This window comes from Protopterus annectens, chromosome 4.part0, assembly GCF_019279795.1.
Source record: "Protopterus annectens isolate FY-2018-M chromosome 4.part0, PAN1.0, whole genome shotgun sequence".
Lineage (NCBI taxonomy): Eukaryota > Metazoa > Chordata > Ceratodontiformes > Protopteridae > Protopterus > Protopterus annectens.
The window spans coordinates 1781515112-1781538451 of NC_056733.1; the positions used below are offsets into that span (position 1 = coordinate 1781515112).

General features: G+C 35.2%; 1 protein-coding gene across 1 annotated transcript in view; it reads left to right on the forward strand.

Moving 5' to 3' along the window:
* Window positions 1-22157, forward strand: part of MEOX2 (mesenchyme homeobox 2) — a 331609-nt gene extending 309452 nt beyond the window's left edge. The window contains exon 3 of the mRNA XM_044069483.1: window positions 20877-22157. Within this exon, the coding sequence (XP_043925418.1) occupies window positions 20877-21101 (225 nt within the window). The 3' untranslated portion in view covers window positions 21102-22157. The remainder of the gene's footprint in view (window positions 1-20876) is intronic.
* Window positions 22158-23340: the final 1183 nt, after the last annotated feature.

A 23340-nucleotide genomic window follows, 5' to 3' on the forward strand; every position in this document is an offset into this window, starting at 1 on the left:
TCCAGCAGAGTTACTGGGTATAGTAACTTGAAAGAGAAGTTTGTTATTGGAGGGTACGACCCTAGTACTGGAGTAGAGACGTATTAGGTTTTGTAATGCAGAGGGGTTCTCTGGGAAGTAAAGTATTTTATGGTTAATATGAACTGGTTGAGGAGGAGAAGTCGGGGGAAGTCTGAGCCAGTTAAGTCTTTTTAGGACTAAACAATTGTGTGTGAGATGAGGACTATTGGAGGTGAAATTTGCAATTTTGTTATAGCAGCATTCAAGTTTATGAATGTCTGATTTTCTGAGGTTGGTGAGGATAAGGGAGGTATATAGTAGTATAGACAACAGATGTGTTTGAGCGATTTTTCCCTTGGTGGTGTTTGTGAGGAATTGCCTTTTTCTATAAAGCCCCCCTAGTTTTTTATGTACTTTTTAAATGGTGAGTGAGATATGAATGTCAAACCTAAGGTAGCAGTCTATTTCAACTCCAAGTAGTTTAGTGTGAGTGACAGGAGAGATAGAGGTTTTGTTGAGTGATGTGATTGTGAAAGTGGGTGCATGAGTGCAGAGGTTGGTTGGTAGAAATATAAGTTTGGTTTTATTCGGGTTTAGTATTAGTTGAGAGTTGGTAAGCCATTTGTCTAAAGGTTACCCATGTTTTTAGTTGCAGTTCTTGGAGAGAAGGAGAATAACAGGTTAGTGCTGAGTCATCAGCATACTGGGTAACTGAAGCATGTAGAGAAGAGGAGTGGAGGTTGTTAGTAAAGATGGAAAAGAGTAGCAGGCCAAGGATGGAGCCTTGGGGAACACCAAGTGCAACGGGTAGTAATGGAGAGAGTTCATGTTTCCACCGCACTGCTTGCTGCCTGTTTGTTAAATAGCTTTGAAACCAGGTGATAGTGGGTCTGCTAAGGTTCAGTTCAGAGAGGGATGAAATGAGTTTGTTGTGGTTAACCATATCAAATGCCTTAGAGAAATCTAGAAAGATAGCGGACACAAAGTTACCATTATTTCTGTGGTTGTTGACTATATGTGTGAATTACATGAGGGCTGTTGTGGTGCTCTGGTATGGCCTGAAGCCATGTTGGGTGTTAGTAAGTCGGTTGTGGGTGGAAAGGTAATTTGCAATCTGAGAGTGGATACACCTTTCCAGTATTTTGGACAGGGATGAGAGTATGGCTATGGGGTGATAGTTGGTTAGCTACCCCCTTTATGGAGTGGAATAATATAAGACACTTTCCAGATGTCTGGGACTTTATTTTATGATATAGAGCAGTTGATAAGACTGGTTACTGGGTATGCAATAGCATCAGCAGCTATTTTTAAGATTTCAGATGGGAGTTTGTCAGCAGCTAAAGAGGTGGGCTTTAATTTCTTGAGGAGTTTTTTAATTGTGTCCGTAGGGATAGGATGGTAGGTAAAGCTATTGCTGTTAGTAAGAAGATCAGGAGGTGGGGTGGAGGATGAACAGTTTTGGAAGTTAGCAAGTTTAAGAATTGAGTCAGTGAAGAATATGTTGAATTGAAATGGAACACTAAGTGTGGAATCTGTTAAGGTTGGAAAGGGAGTGCTAGATTTTCTGGGGTGTAGAATATTGTTAATTGCTGACCAAAACTTTCTGGAATTAGTTTGATATTTGGCTTGCATGTCATGGTAATAGTACCTAATTTTGTCTGTTTTGACACTTTTTTGCTTTATTGTGTAGTTCAAGAAATGTTTGTCTGTCTGTGAATTGTCCAATTTTGTGCCAATGTACCCTGGCTTTATCTCTAGATTTCAGCAGAGATCTAGTGTCTTTGCTCATCCAGAAGATGTAGTTAGATTTAATTCTTATGTTTTGATGGGGGGCCTGGGAGTTGAGGATATCTAAGAAGGTTGAGCTGAACTATTGAACAGCTTCATCTAATTTGAGGTACTTGAGAGGAGTCCAGTTGCCAGCTTTTAGGGTATTAATAAAGGTAGTTGGATTGAAGTTCTTTTAGTTTTTGATAGTTTGGATAATGATGGGTTTTTCATGGGTAGTGTGATGTCTTATCATAAATGTGGATAAGTGGTCGCTCAGGCTGTGTGTAAGACAGCCTGATTGGGAGATATGTGTTTGGTTTATTAGTCAGAATCCAGTCAAGTACTGACTCTCTCTTGGTTGTTTTATCAATTCTTGTGGGAGTTTGGATGAGCTGGGAAAATCCATAGAGGTTGATGGAATTGGCAGGAGAATTGTAATTACAGGATAACCAGTCACTGTTAAAGTCTCCTAAGATTATGGTTTCATGCTGGAGGACCTTAGAGCTCAATTCAAGTAGGGTTTTGAGAGTAGCTAAGTTGTTGCCAGTGGTATATAGCAACCGATTATAGCTACACTCTTCTTGGAATTTAGTTTTAGTTTTGCAAGCAGAATTTTTGCATTAGATAAGGGAAGTGTAGATATATACATGTTTTCTATATTTAGTTGATTTTTAAACATCAAGGCTACACTGCCTCCTTTTTTAGATGTACGATCATGACATATGATGCTGTAGCCTGGAGGTAATATTTGATTACTCGTGATGTCTGGTACGTATGATGCTGTAGCCTGGAGGTAATATTTCATTACTGGTGATGTTGGGTATTAACCAGGTCGCAGTAATACTAGGTCAGGAGAATATAGTGAAAGTTTGACATAATTGGCATAATATCTTTGAATCTGCCCTTACCAATATAGCTCACATATTTACCTTGTCACTCATCTACTCATCCCTGGTTAACTGTGACCACAAATCAGTTAATTTCTCTGTTTGGCTTAATGGTACTACTTCACCACCAAATTAAACCATCTTTTGTGACGTCTTCTGGGAAAACCACTCCAGCTTGTAGAACCTCTATGCAAAATTCCCAACAATCCTCTGCAAACGGACCCTAGTGAGAGGGATGCCACATTCATCTCCATTTATATAGAAAAGTCTATACCAGTCCACCCTAAATATAATGATAAATTTAGGAATAGACTGATCCAAAAGCACTCTCATTTTAATAAACTGTACAACGAAAGAAGAAAAATAATAAAACGTTGTAAGATATCTCTTCCCCCTACCACAATACCATGCTGAAACATGCCAGCATGGAACTTAACAGCACTATTAGAAAATGTAATTCAGAGTATGAACTTAAGGTAACTACAGATACTTAAGGAAAATACAAATCTTTCTTTAGTTAATTCAGGAAATTATGGAATATTTTCAGCAATGAAATGAGCTCATACATGATAATATTGCACATTCCATTCCCAGAGATATATCCAATGTATTAGCAAAAAAAATTAATACTAATGTTATCCCATATATCCGCATTGTTACACTCATTGTCCCTGAAAATTTAGTTTCTTCTGTAATCATCTTGGAGCAAGTGTTAGAATCCCTGTCAAAGGCTAAAAATAATGTTTCATTGGGACCAGATTAGATACCAGGATGCATTATTATTATTGACAAGTATGCACTGTCTGAGCCTCTCCTTACATTTCTTCAACCTCTGCCTATCTACAGGGTTTGTTCCTAATGCCTAGAGAACAGCCAGTGTGATTTTTCTACACAAGGGTGGCCCCTCTACAGACCCAGGTATTTGTAAGCCAGTCAGCATCACCAACCTTATATGCATAGCTGTGACATGACCAGTTTGGTTTTCTGAAGAGCAAGTCCTGCCTCAAGAATGTATTAAACATCTTTGAAAAGGTTACGGAGGCTGACTGAAGGAGTCTGTGCATGGTGCTTATCTAGATATTGCCAGGACTTTTGATGCCATCACCTATGCTGGTATTATTGAAAAGCTAGATAAACTTAATGTAAACCCCATGTTGTTCACTGGGCTGCAAACTAGGTATTCCACAAATCCTAATTAGAGAAAGTTGTTAGTACCTTCTCTTAGTGTACAATCGAAACTAGCAGGATACCCTAGGGATCCATGCTGGGCCCTATCCTCTTCAACATTTATTTTGCAAATATTCAAGGTAAAATTCCTAAAGAGTGGTTACCAAGTTTGATGATGACTGCAATTTGGGCACTGTTATCCATTCATCCATTCATACAGAACCGTTCCAAAATGGGATGGTATATGCACATACCTAGTGTACTGAAAATTGTCTCAAAACATGTTCAGACAAGTGCAGCATTGTAGTTTTCAGCAAAAAGTCTATTCCCACCTTATATGTTATAAGTGGCACCCCTCTTAATAAAGATGCATTCATACGAGACATGGGTACATATGTGGACAACTCTTTCTTATTCAAATATCATGTTTCCACCAAAGTCAGGGAAATCTTCTATCTAACCCAATTCATTTCTAGGGTAATATCTTCAAGATCTAAAGAAATCACCTTATCACTGTTCTCATGCCATGTCAGATCCATCATCAAATAAAATGAACACTTTGTTATATACAAATTCAAGCATATCATTCAACTGGAAAGGCACCACCAATCTTAACCTAAACAATTAAAAGCCTTAAATCCTTCATTTATTCTAATATGTTAGTACATCTCTCCTTTTAGCCTATCAGCTATTCTTAGGTGAACTGTGACTCATTTTTTGAGACTTGAAAGTCCCCATGCTATTTGATTTCATATTTCTTTGCAGAATAGTGACCGCACAAACAATCTGGAGTAAGTGACATTATAGGGCTAGCAAATTACTGTTTTATCTATCCTGAAGGCTTGTCTTGATGATTGGATGGGTAGAAGCAAATTTACACCAGGGTTATCATATATGGCCCTTCATATTTTGAGAGGTAGGCACTGTTAAGTACTCCTAAAGGGTGGATATACCTCTTATGGTCCTTGCAATGTCTTGTGTAACATTGTTCCTATGCTTCTACATACTAAAATATTTCATGCAGTATTATAGCTGTATGGTCTTATACTTGTATAGTGATATACAGCCGGTTTGGGCTCAATGCATTTTTTTTCCATTCCATATACATTTGACATTATAAAGACTGCCAAACTCAGAATATAAGTGTCTATATTCCGAAATTCTCTGAGAAAATAATATATGCTTTATTTCTGATTTTATACCGATAGATATATCTTATTATGTACATGTTTTTGAAATCAGAAATAGAAATACTATTCTTTCTCAAAAAGGGTGATATCTTCTGATATTTTAAATATTGTAGCAAAATTGCTCTAATACATATGATGCATATTTAACGTTCTGCTGACTAGTTGCCCTAGAAGCTAATAGGTCATAGAAGGGTTAGTATAAGGCTAAAATTCCATGAGTTTTGTTCTACATATTTTCTAAGAATATATAACGCAATACAGAGATATTCAGATTTGTAGGCAGAGTCAGATTCCGGCCAGAATATCCATATGAAATTAATATATTACAGCATTTAAAAAGTGCACATAAAATAAAATTGCAGCTATCAGTTATCCTCAGAGCAACAATATAAAACCTGACAAAATATAAATACATGTTATGGGTGTAATTCAAGCCTAAAGGAATTTGCATCTTTAACAGTAATATATTATTCTTTTTATATGTTATGTCACATAAAATAATTAATATTAATGGAGGCAATGACACAGTCTAGACATCTTTATTGGGTAATTATCTCACGTGTATTCCCTCAAAATCACATAAGAAAATACTAAAGCATTTTTAGAAATACAGCCATTTATATACAGGGAACTAAAATAGTTTATCTCATTCCCTGTACTCAAAAGACAGCCCAAGACTCCTAATGATGTTACAGAGTCAAGATACATATGTATTTTCACCTGGGTTGACAAACATTCTAATTCATCCAGTTGCACAAGAATGCACACATCTTTAAAAGACTAAAAATAAAATGACTTTGTTTCACAATATAAATGATGTATCTGTAACTTTGAGACTTCCAGAGTGAAAAAAGCGCATACTCCTGCAGGAGGACAAAGTGTGATTCCTTGAGCATCAATTGCTTGTGGCTGAAGATGCCAATGATCAGATCATGGAGTGCTGTTTTCCTTCAGAAATCATTGTTAAGGAGATTCCTAAGTGTGCAAAAATGGTTGCATTTTTAGTTTTTCAGCATTTTCTGCTTCAGACTTAGGTTTCAGCAATTCTGATCATTGTGGATTTGGTGCACTATGGTCCATAGTGGAAAGGTACAAATGATGGCTGCTGTTTAAGAAAATAAAAAATTCAGCAATTCTGATCATTGTGGGTTTGGGGCACTATGGCCCATAGTGGAAACGTAGAAATGATAGCTGCTGTTTAAGAAAAAAAAATGTAGGCTCTAAACCCCAAAAAACAGCAATATCAAGACTCGGTGTAACCTCGAACAAAAACAAAAAAAAAATCACCAAACACAGAGGCAGAGTCCGAAGTGGGTTTTTAGTATAGCTAACCTTTAATAGTTGCTATTCATCACAAAGACTTCCTCAGAAACACAGCAGTAAAAATGATTCAACCCATTAAAATGCCTAATCTAATTATCTCAAAACCAATAATTTCTTACTTAGATCAACTCATAATTAAACAGACCCTAGCTTAAAGAACTAGTGAACAACCTCTACAAGCGTTCACAAACATTAAAATATTTAAATGCATTAAAACACACATTTTATATTGAAAAACATTTTAAATCATTTTAAAGCATATAGAAACCATCACACATTTACTAAAAAATAAATGTATATATATATATATATATATATATATATATATGTATATGTATATATATATATATATATATATATATATATATATATATATATATATATATATATATTATTATTATTATTAACTGTGTGTGGATATTTAACAACTTTATCTCCTAATAATAGGTTTTCTATCCTTTAAAAAACACTTAATATTGACCGTGTCGTTTACGCCTGGGGAAATGTATGAAGCCAGATGAAGTTGCCATTCTGCTTCTTTTTTTTTCTACGAAATTCTTATAATTCCCACCCTGGGCATCATGACCCATTACCTCTATAATAAAAAAAGTGACCTTTTTCCAGTTAGCACAAACAACTGAATGTTTGTACAATGTATTATTATAATTTTTGCTTTTTATAGCATACTGGTGTTCACTTATTCTTTTTCTAAGGCTTCATGTTGTCATCCTCACATAATATGCAGGACATGCAGAACACAATGCAATGTACTCCTGGACGTAGTACTGAGTGCATCTCATTGCATTTAGACTGCGTGTTCAATCCTTTGCTGCAAGAATTCCCTACATACATATCAGATTCTTGGGACTTTTTGAACCAAATAAGATTATTAACAATAAGATGTTTTAGTAGTACAAAAAGTTTTTCATGTTTCTGTTGATATGGTTTCATTGTTCACATGTATTCCACAAGGCGAGGATGTGGAATTTGTTAGATGTTATTTAGGGAAGTATACTAATTTTAAAGCTGACAATATTACCACCCTCATGTCACTCTTAGAACTGATATTAGAAAACAATTATTTTGTGTTTAATAATCATTTCTACAAACAATTAAAAGGGGTGGCTATGGGGGCAATGGTAGAGCCAATGTATGCAAATTTACTTTTGGGTTGGTGGGACAAGGAAATCTTACCCTATCACCCCTATTTGATAAAATTATTTTTTATCAAAGATTTGTAGATGATTTGTTTTTTTATAGTGGAGAAAGAGGATTTGATATTTGTAGCTTTTGGATATCTTGAATCAAGGACTGATTTTTTAAAATTTACAGTAGGTGAGAATGGATCACAAGTCTGTTTTTTGGATGTGGACTTGAGATGGGATAATGACAGATGTATTTTTACCAGTTGTATACATTGAAAAAACACTTTTTGCAATAGTTATGTTCATTTTAAAAGAAATCACCCCCATTTTTATGAAAAAGAATATCCCACGTGGGAAGTTTATAAGAGCTTCCCACATGACAGTGGATGATAATTATTTCAGAGCTGAATTGGAATTTATTTATGGGTTGTTTTTGGAAAGGAGATATCCAACTGAACTTTTGGATAGGTCTAAGCAGGATATCATTTTCAAATGGGAAGCAGAGTTTCCCCCTATTTTGATTAAGGGGTTCATGAGTAAAAAGGGAAATAACAACAGAGATGACAACATTGTTACCACTTTAGGGAACCAGGATGCCCCTAGATTTTGTTTGGACATGAGTTTAAATAATCGTGCCATATGGAGTGTCATCACGGACAATTGGAAAGTTATTTCAGGAAATGCGGATGTTGCAAAGGTGTTGGGTTCAGGTCCAAGTTTTGTTTATAAAAAAGAATAATTGTATTAAACAAATGTTGGAAAAAAGAAATTAAAATTTGGTCAATAACACCACACAGAAAATAATGGGCATGTATAAGTGTTTGAGTTGCAAGGTTTGTAGATTCATTCATGAAGGCCCTTATGTTTTTATTACAAATTTGGAACATCCTATCTCGGTCCCAGGAAGATTAGATTGTGGCACCACAGGTGTAGTTTACATTTCATTGTATTCTCCGTGTCCTGCATATTATGTGAGGATGACAACAAGAAGCCTTAGAAAAAGAATAAGTGAACACCAGTATGCTATAAAAAGCAAAAATGATAACAATACATTGTACAAACATTCAGTTGTTTGTGCTAACTGGAAAAAGGTCACTTTTTCTATTATAGAGGTAATGGGTCATGATCCCCGGGGTGGGAATTATAAGAATTTCATAGAAAAAAGAGAAGCAGAATGGCAGCTTCATCTGGCTTCATACATTTCCCCAGGCATAACGACATGGTCAATATTAAGTGTTTTTTAAAGGATAGAAAACCATATATATATATATATATATATATATATATATAAAATATACATTTTTTTTAATAAATGCGTGATGTTTTTTATAGGTTTTAAAATTGTTTAACATGTTTTTCAATATAAAATGTGTGTTTTAATGCATTTAAATATTGTAATGTTTGTGAACACTTGTAGAGGTTGTTCACTAAGTCTTTAAGCTAGGGTTTATTCAACTACGAGTTGATCTAGGTAAGAAATTATTGGTTTTGAGTTAATTAGATTAGGTATTTGAATGAGTTGAATCGTTTTTACTGCTGTGTTTGTGAGGAAGTTTATGCTAAAAACCCACTTCGGACTCTGCCTCTGTGTTTGATGTTGTTTTTTTGGTTTTTGTAATATGTAGGTTCTTACACAATATTATTTGTATAAATCTATCAGTGCAAATCATAAGTTCCTAGTGAGGAAAAAAAGTATTTCAGTTTAATTTATTAAAAACTACCATTTTCAGAAATCACTATTGTGATGTCACCTTTTACTGATAAATTTGGAGAACCAACATGTTTAAGTAAGATATTCGTGAAAACATATTAAAAAAGCAATACTAGCAGTAAGATTATGATGGCATACTTTGTTTTCTAAGTAAAGAAAAATAGGTTGGTTTGCTGTGGATTTAATTGCCTTAATCCATCCAATCTGATTTTTTAGTAGCCACCTTATTGGTTAATTGATTTTCCAGTTTATCTTCAGGAGTTATTGATTTTACCTTGACTTTAAAAATCACTAATTTTACATGTTTGATACTAAGTGAAGCAGTTTTTGTTTAAATGTCATTGAAATTACTTTCCTTTTGAGTAATTTGGAAATTTTCTAAGTCAGACAGTTTGGAAATTTTCCATGATTGGAACTTTTCTCTACTAGTACACTGTAATGTATTAATTAATAGATGATTACATAATATGGAAAATTAATGAAACGATAAATAGATGCAGGCATAATTCTCTACGCCAAGTGATGCAAACAAGTTGAGCTCAGGAAGTTTGCACTGTAACTTCCAATGGTCGGAACCTAAGCCTTTTGACAGAATCAAATTATAGCCTCACATTTCAAATAAATGTTCATATCTCTGGAACTATAGGTATTATGAAAGAAGCATAAATGGCAAACTCTTCAGCACTGACTATTTTTTTTATGGTAGTATTCTTCAGGTTCTAGGCCTTAAACCAAATTTTATAACTCACAGTGAATAGAGTAATTATTGCATTTGTATTTTGTAAACAACTTACAATATCTCAGCAACCACTCAAGTTACATACACATACTGTTAGCAGCATTTTATTCATCTAGCTGAGAGCTTTCATATGAGGCTAAGGAGTTCTGTCTGTGTTACTTGGTTGTTGAGATATTTAGAAAATGTGAAAATAATATATATATATATATATATATATATATATATATATATATATATATATATAAACAAATATATATATATATATATATATATATATATAAAGTAATATTATTAAAACAAAAGTTAATATCTACTTACTTGCACTAGACAGAGATCAAATATTAATGCAGTCGAGTTGTTATTGTGTAAGCTTTAAGATGAAATATTTTAAAACCTTGTACATAGCATGGTGTTGGAATTATTGATGAAATATGAACAAGCAATATTTGATGCCTAGAGGCATCAGTAGGCATTAACTGCAGATGCAGCTGGAGGCATGACTCAGATGTAATGAGTTAATATGCAGTCTTCAGATTGAAAACATGGCAAGTTCTGGTGCATATGAAATATCATACAATGGGGTCTATGTTATATGAACTGATGAAGTTCTCTGAAATAGAACATGAATAAAGGTCATAAAGAATATGATAAGCCAACTACAGTAACTAAGGAAATTATTATTTTGAGTTGGGATGCAGGATCTGAATTGCCTAGACATAGTAAGACCTCGTTAAGTTTAATGGTGTTGGCTTGCAAACAAGAATTACTAGAAAATGGAAATCAAAGACTAAACCAACTGTAGTCAAAGTTTTGAATATTATAAAAAAGGGTAAAAGAACTTGAAGATGGATCTTTAGAAAAGGGAAGGAGCAAATTATGTAGACATAAATCGAAATTGCAGGAACAATACATACATAACAATGTTTAGGAGAATGGGTGAGGTTTAAGGGAATGCAGGAATTCAGCAATTTATGTAACATTAGACTGATGATAGTAGCAAACAAAAAAAATATATATGATATACAATGTATGTAAATGGAAAAAAAATTAATATGGTTTGTTTTCTTTCTGCTAGTATATGTTTGCCTCAAAATTAAGTGGTAATTTAATAAACGCATTTAAAAAAGAATATGATCAAAATAAAAAATAGCTCTATTTGAGAAACAGGGTATACAGCAATTGGTAATGAGTGGGGGTCTCACTCTTTGAAATGATAATATCACTGAACGTGAGCAACAGAAGAGGAGAATCTAAGTACTAGAATATCTAAAATAGTCATATAAATGTTACAGGGATGAAAAAAGTTAAAAGTTTAAGAAAATATTTTCCAAGCGCACCATGTCCTTCTAAGAGCATAGCTGAATACTGATATATCCAAAAGTGGCCTCAATGACACAGCAAATATTTCTGCTGCAGTGTGCAATTTCAACATAGTTTAGTCAATAAATAAACACCTGGAAATGTTGAATAACTTGCTGTGTTTTACGTCTTTTCAATGACTACATACTTCATATACTTTGAAAGAGATAATGCAATCATATCGAAACATCTTTTATTTTATATGTTTATTCATGTAAATAACTACCAATATAGTATATTATACATTTCTAAGTAATCCTGAAGGGGCTACCCCCACTCTCTTATTAACTTAATATTGTGAAAGTCTCCCTATCTCTGTACATCACTTCCTATAACTCTGGTGAGGAAACTATGATCATTCTTGCATCACCCTTGTTCATCTGTTTCTCTGCTTCTCTACTTTTTGGACAAAAATGTTGTTCAAGATTGTTGACCATGGTCAGAGTGTCCTTAGATCTTTGTTCATCTGACCTATTCTTATGAGGTATTTCCTCTAAAGTTTTTTTTTTTTACCTTAGAGGAATGGAGACAACTCTGATCTGTCACACAGTGTTATTACTTACAATATTAAAATCAAATAATGCTGTTGAGTACTAGATCCCAAGATGACAATCTTTCATTGCTTGGGGTGTACACAAGTTAGCACTGTAAGCTGATTTTTATACATCCAAAATTTATTTGTTTCAGTATACTTAGGCTGACCTGCTTCCCTTGGTGTGAGCTATGACAAGTGGATGTGAGGCCTTAACAAATCTGTATAGATCCCATTCTAATCTATGATTCACTTAAATAGCTATAGATATAGAAATAGATATAGATATAAGTATAGATATATACACATATATACTTATGGATTCAAAGAAATGCATTTATTTAGTTTGCTATGACCAATTTCCTTATTTCACAAATCCATGGAATCAAGCTATTTCTCAAATGTTTCTTTCACAAACAGATGTATTCTTTTCAGTACAAGCAAAGACTAGCTAGCCTATGCTTGGAGTTTTCTTTCCTGCTGTCAGTTCTACTTAATACAAATCTATCTTTCTTTTCTTCAATAAAATAAGTTCACTGTTTAAAATTTCTGTTATTCCCTCATGCTATGTTATACTACACTAACAGCGTTCTGCTTGTATACACTATCAGCCCAGAGTTATTCTTCCATGTGATATGATATTTTAGTGCTACACACAAGACCTCAGTCCTTTGCTAGAAATACATAAAATAATTTATGAGATTATTACTTTTAAGCCTCAAGAAAGTAAGATTAAAGTTTTCAACACTACATCAAGGACTGAATGTTTTAAGTGATGTTTGTATCCAAAAGAAAATGTTGACTTTAATTTCTGCCTTTGAGACCCATAAGGGTTTACATAAACATGGCTAATTCATGAGAGCTACACTTTTTGTAGATTTATTAGAACTTCGCTTTAAGATAGAATTTATGACAGAATTATAGTTTGTAGCAGATGAAAAAATGTTGTACTTATTGCAAGGTACATCTGATGCAAGATACAAGGACTACATTATTGCTACCTCATATTGATTATATTCCTGGACAGATGTGTCTGGACTGAGGAGCCCTTGAGCTCTCATAACATGTCACCTAATGACTTTGGCAATTCTAACACACTAGACCAGCTAGTCTCATCCTCCACAAGGGGAGATAACATTCCGGACTTGGTTCTCACCAACATGGATGACCACTGCACCACTCCCACAGTATGTTCTTCCCTGGTGAGATCAGATCATTGGACTGTCTAATTCAAATTTTCTATCCCACCCAACTCCACCCAGCCATAATCAAGCTAAAAAACTTCTCAAAAGCTGACTACAACCTCCTAAGGGAGGGTATCTGTAGCTTCACACCACTACCTCCCTCAGAGGATATAAACAACTATGCTGAACAGTACGCCAGTGCAGTATACAAGCACCTGTATAACTGCATGGAATCAGCCATACCCAATAGAGCTAAAACCTGCTCCTAAACAAAACACAAACCTGTTTGGTGGACATCCTCTATCAACAGGCTTTACAAAAAAAGGAAGAAACTGTTGTCCAAGGGTAAAAGCAGAACAAATTACAAATTGGAAAAACTCCCTCCGTAGCCTCAACAAGCCAATTAGCTCACTAGTGAAAACCTCCAAGTCCAATTATGAATTGAAACTAGCCTCCATATGAAAGGGAAATGATAAATTCTTCTTCTGTTACATCAGGATCCTCCGTGGAAAGCCCAGGTGTGATGCAAATTAGTACTTAACAGTATCACTTACACTGATCTTGTTGACTTAGCTAATCTGCTAGCAGATAGGTTCAGTGCAAACTTCACCCCCCGTCCTTCCAAAGGCCCTTTTGACATCCCTGATACTTGTCCCACACTTCACATGTCTGTAGATCAAGTGTTAAAGGCTCTATCCAAGGCAAACAACACAGCTTCCATGGGACCTGACAATATCCCAGGCTGTATTTTGAACCATCTCCATTAAGAACTGGCTTCGCCATTGATCACCCTATTCAACCACAGCCTTCATTCCAGTAGAGTGGAGAACTGGCATTGTCATCCCCTTGCACAAAGGTGGTGCCACTACTGACCCAGGAAACTATCGCCCCATTAGTTTGACAAGTCTATTCTGTAAAGCCATGGAGCATATTATTATGGATCTCATAAACAAGGACATAGGCAATCTCCAAGCACTTGACCCCACCCAGTTCGGATTCGTCAAGGGCAGATCTTGCCTGTTGAACCTGGTTGAACCTGGTTTATTTATTACCAGTCTCTGTAGGAAATCCTGACATTTGAGTATCTTGGTACACCAGTTTTTCCTTACTTTAATAGCTTTAATCTTTTCTTTGGTAAATTTTCTCAAGCAGCTACATAATAATATTGCTTCGTCACATTATTACACTAAATTCTTCTATCTTTTCATATATCATCATTTTTTTATTTTCCATGTTGGTATTTTTTTTCTTGATAATTTTTCATTTCTTTTTGTACTTACATTTAAAGATTATCGCTGCTAATTTCTCATTCTCTTCCTTTACTCTTTTTGTTACTCTATACAAGTTTAAAGAAGCAGAATAAACACTGGATTTAGTAACCCCAATCCCCCTTCATCTTCACTTATATACAACATAACTCTTTTCAATGAGATTAATCTTAAACACTATATGAAAGAAAACGCCAGCTGGATTATTTTCATTTCATATTTTTCTTGGATCATATAAACTTTGAAATATATAGTTTTCCCTATTAATACATCATTCACTATATAATCCTTTTTCCTAAATGCTAATCTATCTATATGTCCTCCACAGAAGACAATATTCTTTTCATTTCTTTTACTAAACTCTCCCATTGCATCATAACTACATAATTTTACCCAAATTTTATTCCTAGCAAAAGGCACTTCCTTCATTGAAAATTATACACCCCCACTTTTCAACACATCACCCAAACCTTTACTTTTATCTTTTTCTAGGTCATTCTCATTTCTTTTAAACATTCATTCAGACAAACCAAAGCTTCACTCCTCCATATTTTGTTTTGCAGCACATATATCATCTGCATATGTCAAAGCTACTGTAATCACCACCTTCTTTTGCATGACATATCTTTCATTTTATAAACTATTTCACTCACTGTCACATTCATTACTAGTATCACATTCATTACCAATACAAACAGTTTTGTAACGGTGGGACATCACTGACTTATACCACACTTTATACATATTTATTTACTAAGCCATCCATTCACTAACACTCTCACTGTGTAATTTTGATATGCTAACATACACACTCTCCTAATTCTATATTACCTTTTCCATACTTCTCCATAACATCCCAAAAAGCATCATGTTCTACTGTATCAACTGCTTTGCTAATATCACCTACCATAAATTTCACATCTCCCCTTTTACTTATATCAACCACAATTTATTTCACAGCCAATAACAATTCTTGACATCCCTTTCCTTTTATATCATATATACTTTCTTCCATAATATCCCTCGTTCTTCCTTCCATTCTCCTCTGTATTATCTCATAAAATTGTTTAATTTGTATTATTTAATATGATGGGGCTCTAATTTTTATTTCATTCTTCTCATTTATTTTTCCACATACATTTCAATATCCCACTACATAACCCTTCATAAACAAGCCCTTCCTTCGACCATTCGTTCAGTACATTTGCAAAATATTCTCTTTACCAATCCATTAAATTATTATACATTCCATTCCTTATACCATCTGGGCCTGATACTGAATCAACATCTACTTTCTTAAATACTTCATCAGATTCACTAACTGTAATTTCTTTTTCACATGCTTCCTTGGCTACTTCTAGGATATATTTTACTTTCCATTCTCCCCAATTTTCCTTCTTTTAATCTTATAATATTTTCCATAAGCTGTACAACAATACTTATAATTGCTCGTGTCCTTTTTACCTCTCCTTTTACTTTTTTTCATTTCCCTCATTATATTAATATCTTCATTTACTATTTTACCCAAATATGAAGATACCTCCTCCCTTCTCCCTTGCAAATATCTCTACCTAAACAGTAATGCCTTATTTTTAAGTTCTTTTATATATTTCTATTTTCCATATCATAATACTCTCTTGTATTGCTCTCTAAATTCTCTACTGCATTACTATACATTTTTCCATACTTCACTTTATCATCCTTTCTTATACCATTCTGCCATTGGAAAAAAAAAACACTTTTTATGCTTGTTTTTAAATTCAGTCCACCATTCAGACCAGTTTTTGCAGAAGTCCCTAATGGTTACATGATCCTTCCATAACTACAATATTTCCGACTCTTCTAATTTCATCCAAAAATGTCTCATTTCCCTTTCCTTTCTTACAACACTCCCTTTTTTCACCTCCATCCATATTGCTAAATGGCCTGAAAAAAATATACCTGTATCACCATCTGCTATGCTCACGCCTTTTAGTAATACAAAATAATCAATTTCAGATCCAAATGCCCCTCTCCTATAAGTCCATTCACTTTTGTTCCACGTGGCTAATTTACCACATTTTATCACTTTTTGTATCGTTTTAATATCTTTCCCTCCTTTTTAACATTTTCCCCTTAAATTGCAATCAAAGTCCCCTGCAATTATAATTTTCATGTTAGCCACTACATAGTCTAATATTTGATGAATTATATTATCTTTTTCCTTACTCTGGTCTCTGTAAACTCTGGTCTCCCCTATCAGTCTTTTCCTGGGAGTGTGTACACTAAATAATTGTGCCCCCCCCCCCCATCTTTAAACTACAAGGTGCCCCTGGATGAGTTTAAACACTCAAGACTCAAGCAACAAAATTCACCTGCAAGCTCTCTGCAAACCTGTCAAAACATTTTTTAAATAAGAAATTCTGCTACCCTCCCTCATCTTTAAAATACAAGGTGCCCTCTGGATGTGTTTAAGCACTTTGCACTCAAACAACAAAATTCATGTGCAAACTCTCTGCAAACCTGCCAAAATGCTTTATTAATAAGAAAGTGTGTATACATGTTTACTACTGCTACTGCTACTTAACCCCAAGAAAACAAAACTTCTCCTATTCCTCCCTAAATCTCTCCAACATCATAACACTACCTTTACTGTCTGCTCCCTTAACAACACCATCATTTCTGTTGAACTTCACACCAAATTGTTAGTAGTTATTATCCATGACCAACTAAAGTTTGACCTCCATGTTCAGCAGCGCATTAAAAAGGCACTTCAAAAGTTAGGCCTCCTATATAGGCAGAAAAAAATACTCTCAGATGTCTCTAGGCTCTGTCTTGCACAAGATTTCCTACTCCCCACCCTTCTTTACACCACCCCTGTTCTCACTAATATCCAATCCAATCTTCCGTCGAAACTGGAACTCACCTATAATAAAATTGCAAGATTTGCCTCTAAGCAATTCTACCAGTCTCACCACTGCCTAGCCTTGAAAAACCTGCAGTGGCTGGAATTTCTTCATCACAGCCTACTACCCCAGCTTCTCATAGCTCATTCTATCTTACATGAACCCTCTTCCTGACCCTCTCTCCCTCTTCCTGACCCTCTCTCTCTACCCTCATCCAGCCCTATACTCCCAAAAGTGCTGTCTGTTGCTCCCAGCAGCATCTTCTGAAAGTCTGTGCACCTAACAAAAACATTGGTAAACTACTCTACAGTTACTCAGTGGAAAATGCTTGGAATAAATTACCACTAAGTGTTAGACATATCTCTAATCCCACTCTTTCAAAACTACACTAAAGGAATCTCTACATATATCATGGACATGCTTATGCTATGACTCAACGTAATCCACCTCCCCTCCTATAATTGCATTGCAGCAACTTTTCTCTCACCTCTCTCTTTCTCTGCTTCTAATAAAGTCTACTAATAGTCAGCAGTGGAAATTGGCTCTTGCCCTGGGCTTATCTCCTGTTTATATATTTGTTACTTTCTATTTTACAAACATATCTATATTTTCTGTATTCTGCTTACTATTGTATGACATTTTGTACTATATTATGTTTTCAATTTAATGACCATTTTCTAGCATGTTGTTTCAAAATACATCTCGTACATATTGTAATTTTCGTTATAACTCTGCCATGTGATTACTTTTGTTACTTATACTTTTATAGGTTCATAGGGTCATAGGTGTGTACTAGGCCAATGGCCCTGGAGCCTTTACAAGTCTAGCCCTGGCATCATGCTGCAGTTAGTTCCCGGTGCCTCTATCAAGTAGAGCCACTGGAGTGATCCCTGGGGTGAACTTTCTATTTCCCATCCACTCATCAAGATTTCTCTTGAAAAGGGCCAGTGAGGTGCTCTGCTTGACATGTATGGGAAGTCTATTCCAGAGCATGGGCAGTCTCTGGGTTATAAACCTGTCCCTCCAGCATGTTCTGTTGATTGTGGTAATGAGGATGAGGTCCCAGTCCCTGGAGCGTGTGGTGCGGAGGGATTGGTATTTCTTTAGGTGTAACATTTCTAACAGGGCTGGGTCAGACATGACATGGAACTTTTCTTCTCAGGCCTCTACTGTAAAAGGGATGCTACCCAGTTGGACTAACCTGGTCAATAAACGTCAAATGAATGAATGAATGAATAAATAAAATAATTCCATAAACATGTTCTCTCCACCTCACATCCACAACAGTTAGCTTTCATATCCCTCCCAGCATTACATCTAGTATTTTCTGTATTCTTTTGCATAATAACCCCACTCCAGATCAACATTCACTTTCTAAGTTCCATAGTAGATTTCCAACCCCACATTTTTCTGTTGTAGTCTTTCTTCACTTGTCAGGAATCGTATATCCTCTAGCAGAATAACAGACATCACATATAGCACACCATGCCAGTATCCTTAGCTTTCTTACAGTGTTAATAACACTGTTTACATTTACTGAAACTACTTTGAAATTGCTGATTTTCCTTCTTTTTATGGTTAGGAGAAATATTTTTAAATTTTTGTTTTCTCACTTTTACTCTTTCTCCAGCTGAACTTATTGTCCTGGGTTTATGTACAATAATTGTTGATCAAAATTTTCAGTGGCTAGAACCTCACAGAATTATTAGTATCAATCCCTTCTCTTGATCTTTCTTCCTCCATGCACTCTCTCTTTTTCTCCTCAATTTCCCCTACATATGTTTTCTTCTTCTGCAGCTTCTTCTTCAGCTTGGTAACCTTTTCCACTAGCCTTTTGTTGTCCTTCCTCATTTATGTTTTCTCTCTCTCTCTCTCTCTGTCCCCCAACCTCTTGTTGTCCTTCCTCGTGTATGTTTTCTTCCATTCCCCCCTTTCATTATTTACAGTTTGCTCTTGACAATCCATCCAAAAGTGTATTGTTTTACACAATCTGTATTCAGGTACACACCTTGCAGTATGTCCTGCAATGTGTACCTTGTCACAATTATTAATGAAATGAGTGCAGTCCCCACAAAATAGGTATTATTTAGGCTAACCAGCATACCTTAATGTCCCTCTATGACCAGCCGCAAAAATAAGATTTGGCAAGTGCTTCACCATGTTGTTTTTACATTTCAAAACAACTTTCAGCCTTCACTATTCATTCCATAAGTTCCTCTCATCTCAAACCTTTACAGTATTATCAACAATTTCACACAAATTGTACGTGTATTTTTTAACATACTCATCTTCCAGTTCATCAGTTCTAAACCACAAAGCAGCATAGTTTTAACATTTATGTTACTACTAGAAAAACAACTAATTTACACATAAATATCCTTCCTACAGTTCCAGAAATGTTATAAGTCCATCAGCTTCAGTTAAGTCACAAAAAGTCTCTGTCCCAATATGTATAAAAAACAAATTTCTTGAGCTTTAAAACTCAGAACAGTTACCAAATTGTCCCATATATAATATCGTTTTATTACAGTGTCATTGTTGGTTCTTATTCACACAGTTGATCTTCTCTTCTTTTGAAAAACAGCTTTCCTTACAGTTTGTTGTTGCGCTCCATCTTTGCCTGCAGTCACTGCTGCATATGTTTTAGTTACTCCACTATCTACAGCCACAAAACCAGACCCCTTCTCAGTTTGTAGCTGCTTTCCTAGTTTACCTTCTGTCATTGCTGCAAAAGTTTTAGCTGCCACATTCACTGTTGCTACTTCACCTGGTTCCTTTTATATATCCTCACCCCATGAAGCAGCACAACTGTCACCTGGATCATTCTGCTTGATTATTTTCAACAGAACGTTTTCTGCAAGCCCTCCTGATGTCAGTTTTGTTATCTACACCCCATCCAAAATCTCACTGACGTCCTACTTGAAAGAGACAGCTAAACACTGCTCATTAGTAAAATGCATCACGTAAGAATCTTTGTTTACGTTCTGAAGCTCCACATCAAACAAATATTTCTTCAAATTCTTACTTTTCACCCCCAAACTCTCCCTAGCTTTACTCTCCTCCATGCTACAGCTCCCTTTAGGCCTCATCATGGCTGCTGTAGGAGCTCTCCAGCACCATCTAGAAGCTCCAGAAACTCAGGGAATTTCCCTGGCACCCTGGCCAAACTTCCCTTAGTGGTATAAATATCACCTCTTGTCTCCCCTAGAAAGAGGCTACTAGCCTAGTGGGACTAACCTGGTTAGCAAAGTATAGCTAACTATTTAGCTAGCTAGCTAACTAGCCAGATAGATAGATAGGTAGATACATACATACATACGTACATAAAATTTGGCAAACTCCATGTATCCTTCTTTTGGAAATCAAGTCAGTAAAGTTTGATAATTTCATTGATATTACTTCTGCATTGAATGTCTTCTGCAGATGTTTCATATAGCAATACAAGCATCTACTCCATGAAAAAATAGTTTTAAATTTCAATTCCACAAAGATGCATTTCTTTAAATAATCAGTAATGTTCTGCTGCAGACTAAAAGAATAATTTTCTCTATAAATATGCATAGCTTGCTCTAAATAATTTTAAAATGCAGATTAAAATATGAAATCAGCAGTTTTATACTGTAGACTGCAACAATAACGTATTTGCATGTTTCAGGGTGTCTGAGAGTGTGCTTATAGAAATTAGTAGTTAAGTATCACATTGTTTTGTTTTTTAGGTTAAAGTCTGGTTTCAAAACCGACGAATGAAGTGGAAGAGAGTGAAAGGGGGTCAGCAAGGAGCTGCTGCCCGAGAAAAGGAACTGGTAAATGTGAAAAAGGGAACACTGCTACCTTCAGAGCTTTCCGGATTAACAACAGCAGGAATTCACCACTCCTCTGATTCTCTGTTAAATGAAGACAGCCATGACAGTGAACACAGCTCAGATCACACTCACCTATAACATCACAAGACATCTGGTAGTCTGTTCTCAGGAAAAAAAAAGGATTATGAAGGCAACTCCCATGAAGCTTGCTGAAGCAAATACAAAATCAGGCGTGTTTGTTTTCTAAAGCAAGCTCACTGCTTCTGCTTTCCTGATTCACTTTTCAAAACTTAAAAAAAAAACTGACAAAACTTAAACATGCCTCAGTTTTCATGAATCTGGGAGAATAAAAAGCCTCTGAACATTCCATGCTTTGTTTTAGTGCTATAATGACTGGCTCTTTTTATTTTTTTTTTGCTTTTGCTTGCACTGAATGTTGAAATGCAATTAGTAGGATATAGGATAATGTCAAACTGCTATTCAAAGACAGTGAATAAGCAACCAGGAAAATATATTGATTTCTATCCGCACTGTAAATAGCTCTTTCAGCACCTTTTTTTCTTATTTCAACTATTGAAAGAGCAGCAAAGCATTTATTTAGCAACAAAGTGGGTTTACATCTGATTTCATTTTTACCAAGTCTTTTAAACTAGTACCTGCCATTTGCTTTCAAAACAGAATAACATGACCATTTAATAAAACACCCAGGAATGGCTGCTCTGCAGAAAAAACAACTTTGTATGTTTTTGGTTTGCTATACATTTGCTGCTGTCAGAGTATTTTATTTGTTCGTACAACCATCATCAATCCAATGATTATTCTCAAAGAGTAATGAAGTCCAGTTACTGAATTTCTCTTTAGATGAAATTACCCTGTAACAAACAAATGCTGTTATGTATACATATCAAAAGCACTGAAAGTATCAAAAAGCAACCATTCTTTTATTAAATCTGTAACACAGACTCTAAGATGAACCCCTTTGATGTGGATGTTTGTGTTTACAGGAAGAGCACTTGCTAAATTATTAGAAAGTATTGTTCAGAGTTTTATGCACACTGATATACAGTGTCGTATCCAGCGCCAATTATTAAAAGAAAAATAAACCAAATGTAAGCAACACTGAAGAATGTAATTATGAACAGGATTTTATGTGCTTTGTATAAATTGTTTAATAAAACTATACTTTGAACATTCTTTAAGCCAATGCTTCCTTTCTATTAATAGTAGAAACAGAATAAAATAATTAATATAACTATTTGAAACTGTGATAGCAGATATTATATTGAGCAGCACAGGACAAATGTTTTCCAGCCACAACCATTTCTTCTGGATGACCTTGCCACCTGGATCCTTGGGGGAAAGATTTTCCTCTAACAGGAAAAAGCAGACTCATGCTTATAGCATTCAGAGCCAACAATAATAAGAAACCCTGGGGTATACTAAATATTTTACCAGATCAGAAATAAACAAGGATTTAGACAGGAGGCAAACTCTTGAGGAAAAAAACGTATTAAGTAATATGAATGATATTATCTTCTCTGAAAGTTCTGTGAATATTAACATGTACTACATAAAAGAGAACAAAAAAAACGGCTGATGTTACTTTTTATTTTGTTGATTTTTGTGCAATGATTTTCTGAATAGTGGTCATGCTTGTAGTTTAAGATAGCAATGTTCATTTAAATGCATCAGTATCTGAACTTCTAGGAGATAATATCTGCATTTAAAATACCAGTGCTTCTCACTTTTATATCCATATTCAATAGCTGTGTACTGTACAGAGGCAATTATTTTGTGAAGTTATAGAGTCTGCGTTAAGCAGATGTCACATTCATTTTCATAGATTTATACATTGGTACTAGGCTAACATCCCAAGGGGCCTTTCTAAGCCTAGCCAAGTTTTCCCAAAAGAATAATGATGTCCTGTATCCAAACAGCACATTAGGGGTAAGGCATTTATAGGTGACCTCTGTCCTTAAGGGACATGGGTGCCAGGCCCAATGTAAATTTCCTATTTTCCATCCACTGATCTAGGTTGTGCTTCAAATGTGTAATAGAGGAACTCATCTTCACATGGATGAGAAGCTTTCCATATGAGGATCAGTCTCTGGGACACACATCTGTCTCTCCAGCATATTCTGTTTAAGTCACAGACAAACTTCAGGTCTCTATACTTTGTATTTCTAGTACAGTTTGAAATATGAATATGCAGGAGATTCATAAGTATGTGGTTTACGGATGCACTGTAAGCCAGGCACAGATCACCTCCCAGCAATCTATAGGAGACTGAGTAGATTGAAAGGGCTTTAAGGTACTCTGCATAAGACAGGTTTGTTATGCCTTGTATTTTTTTTGTAAGGAACCTCTGAATTCACTT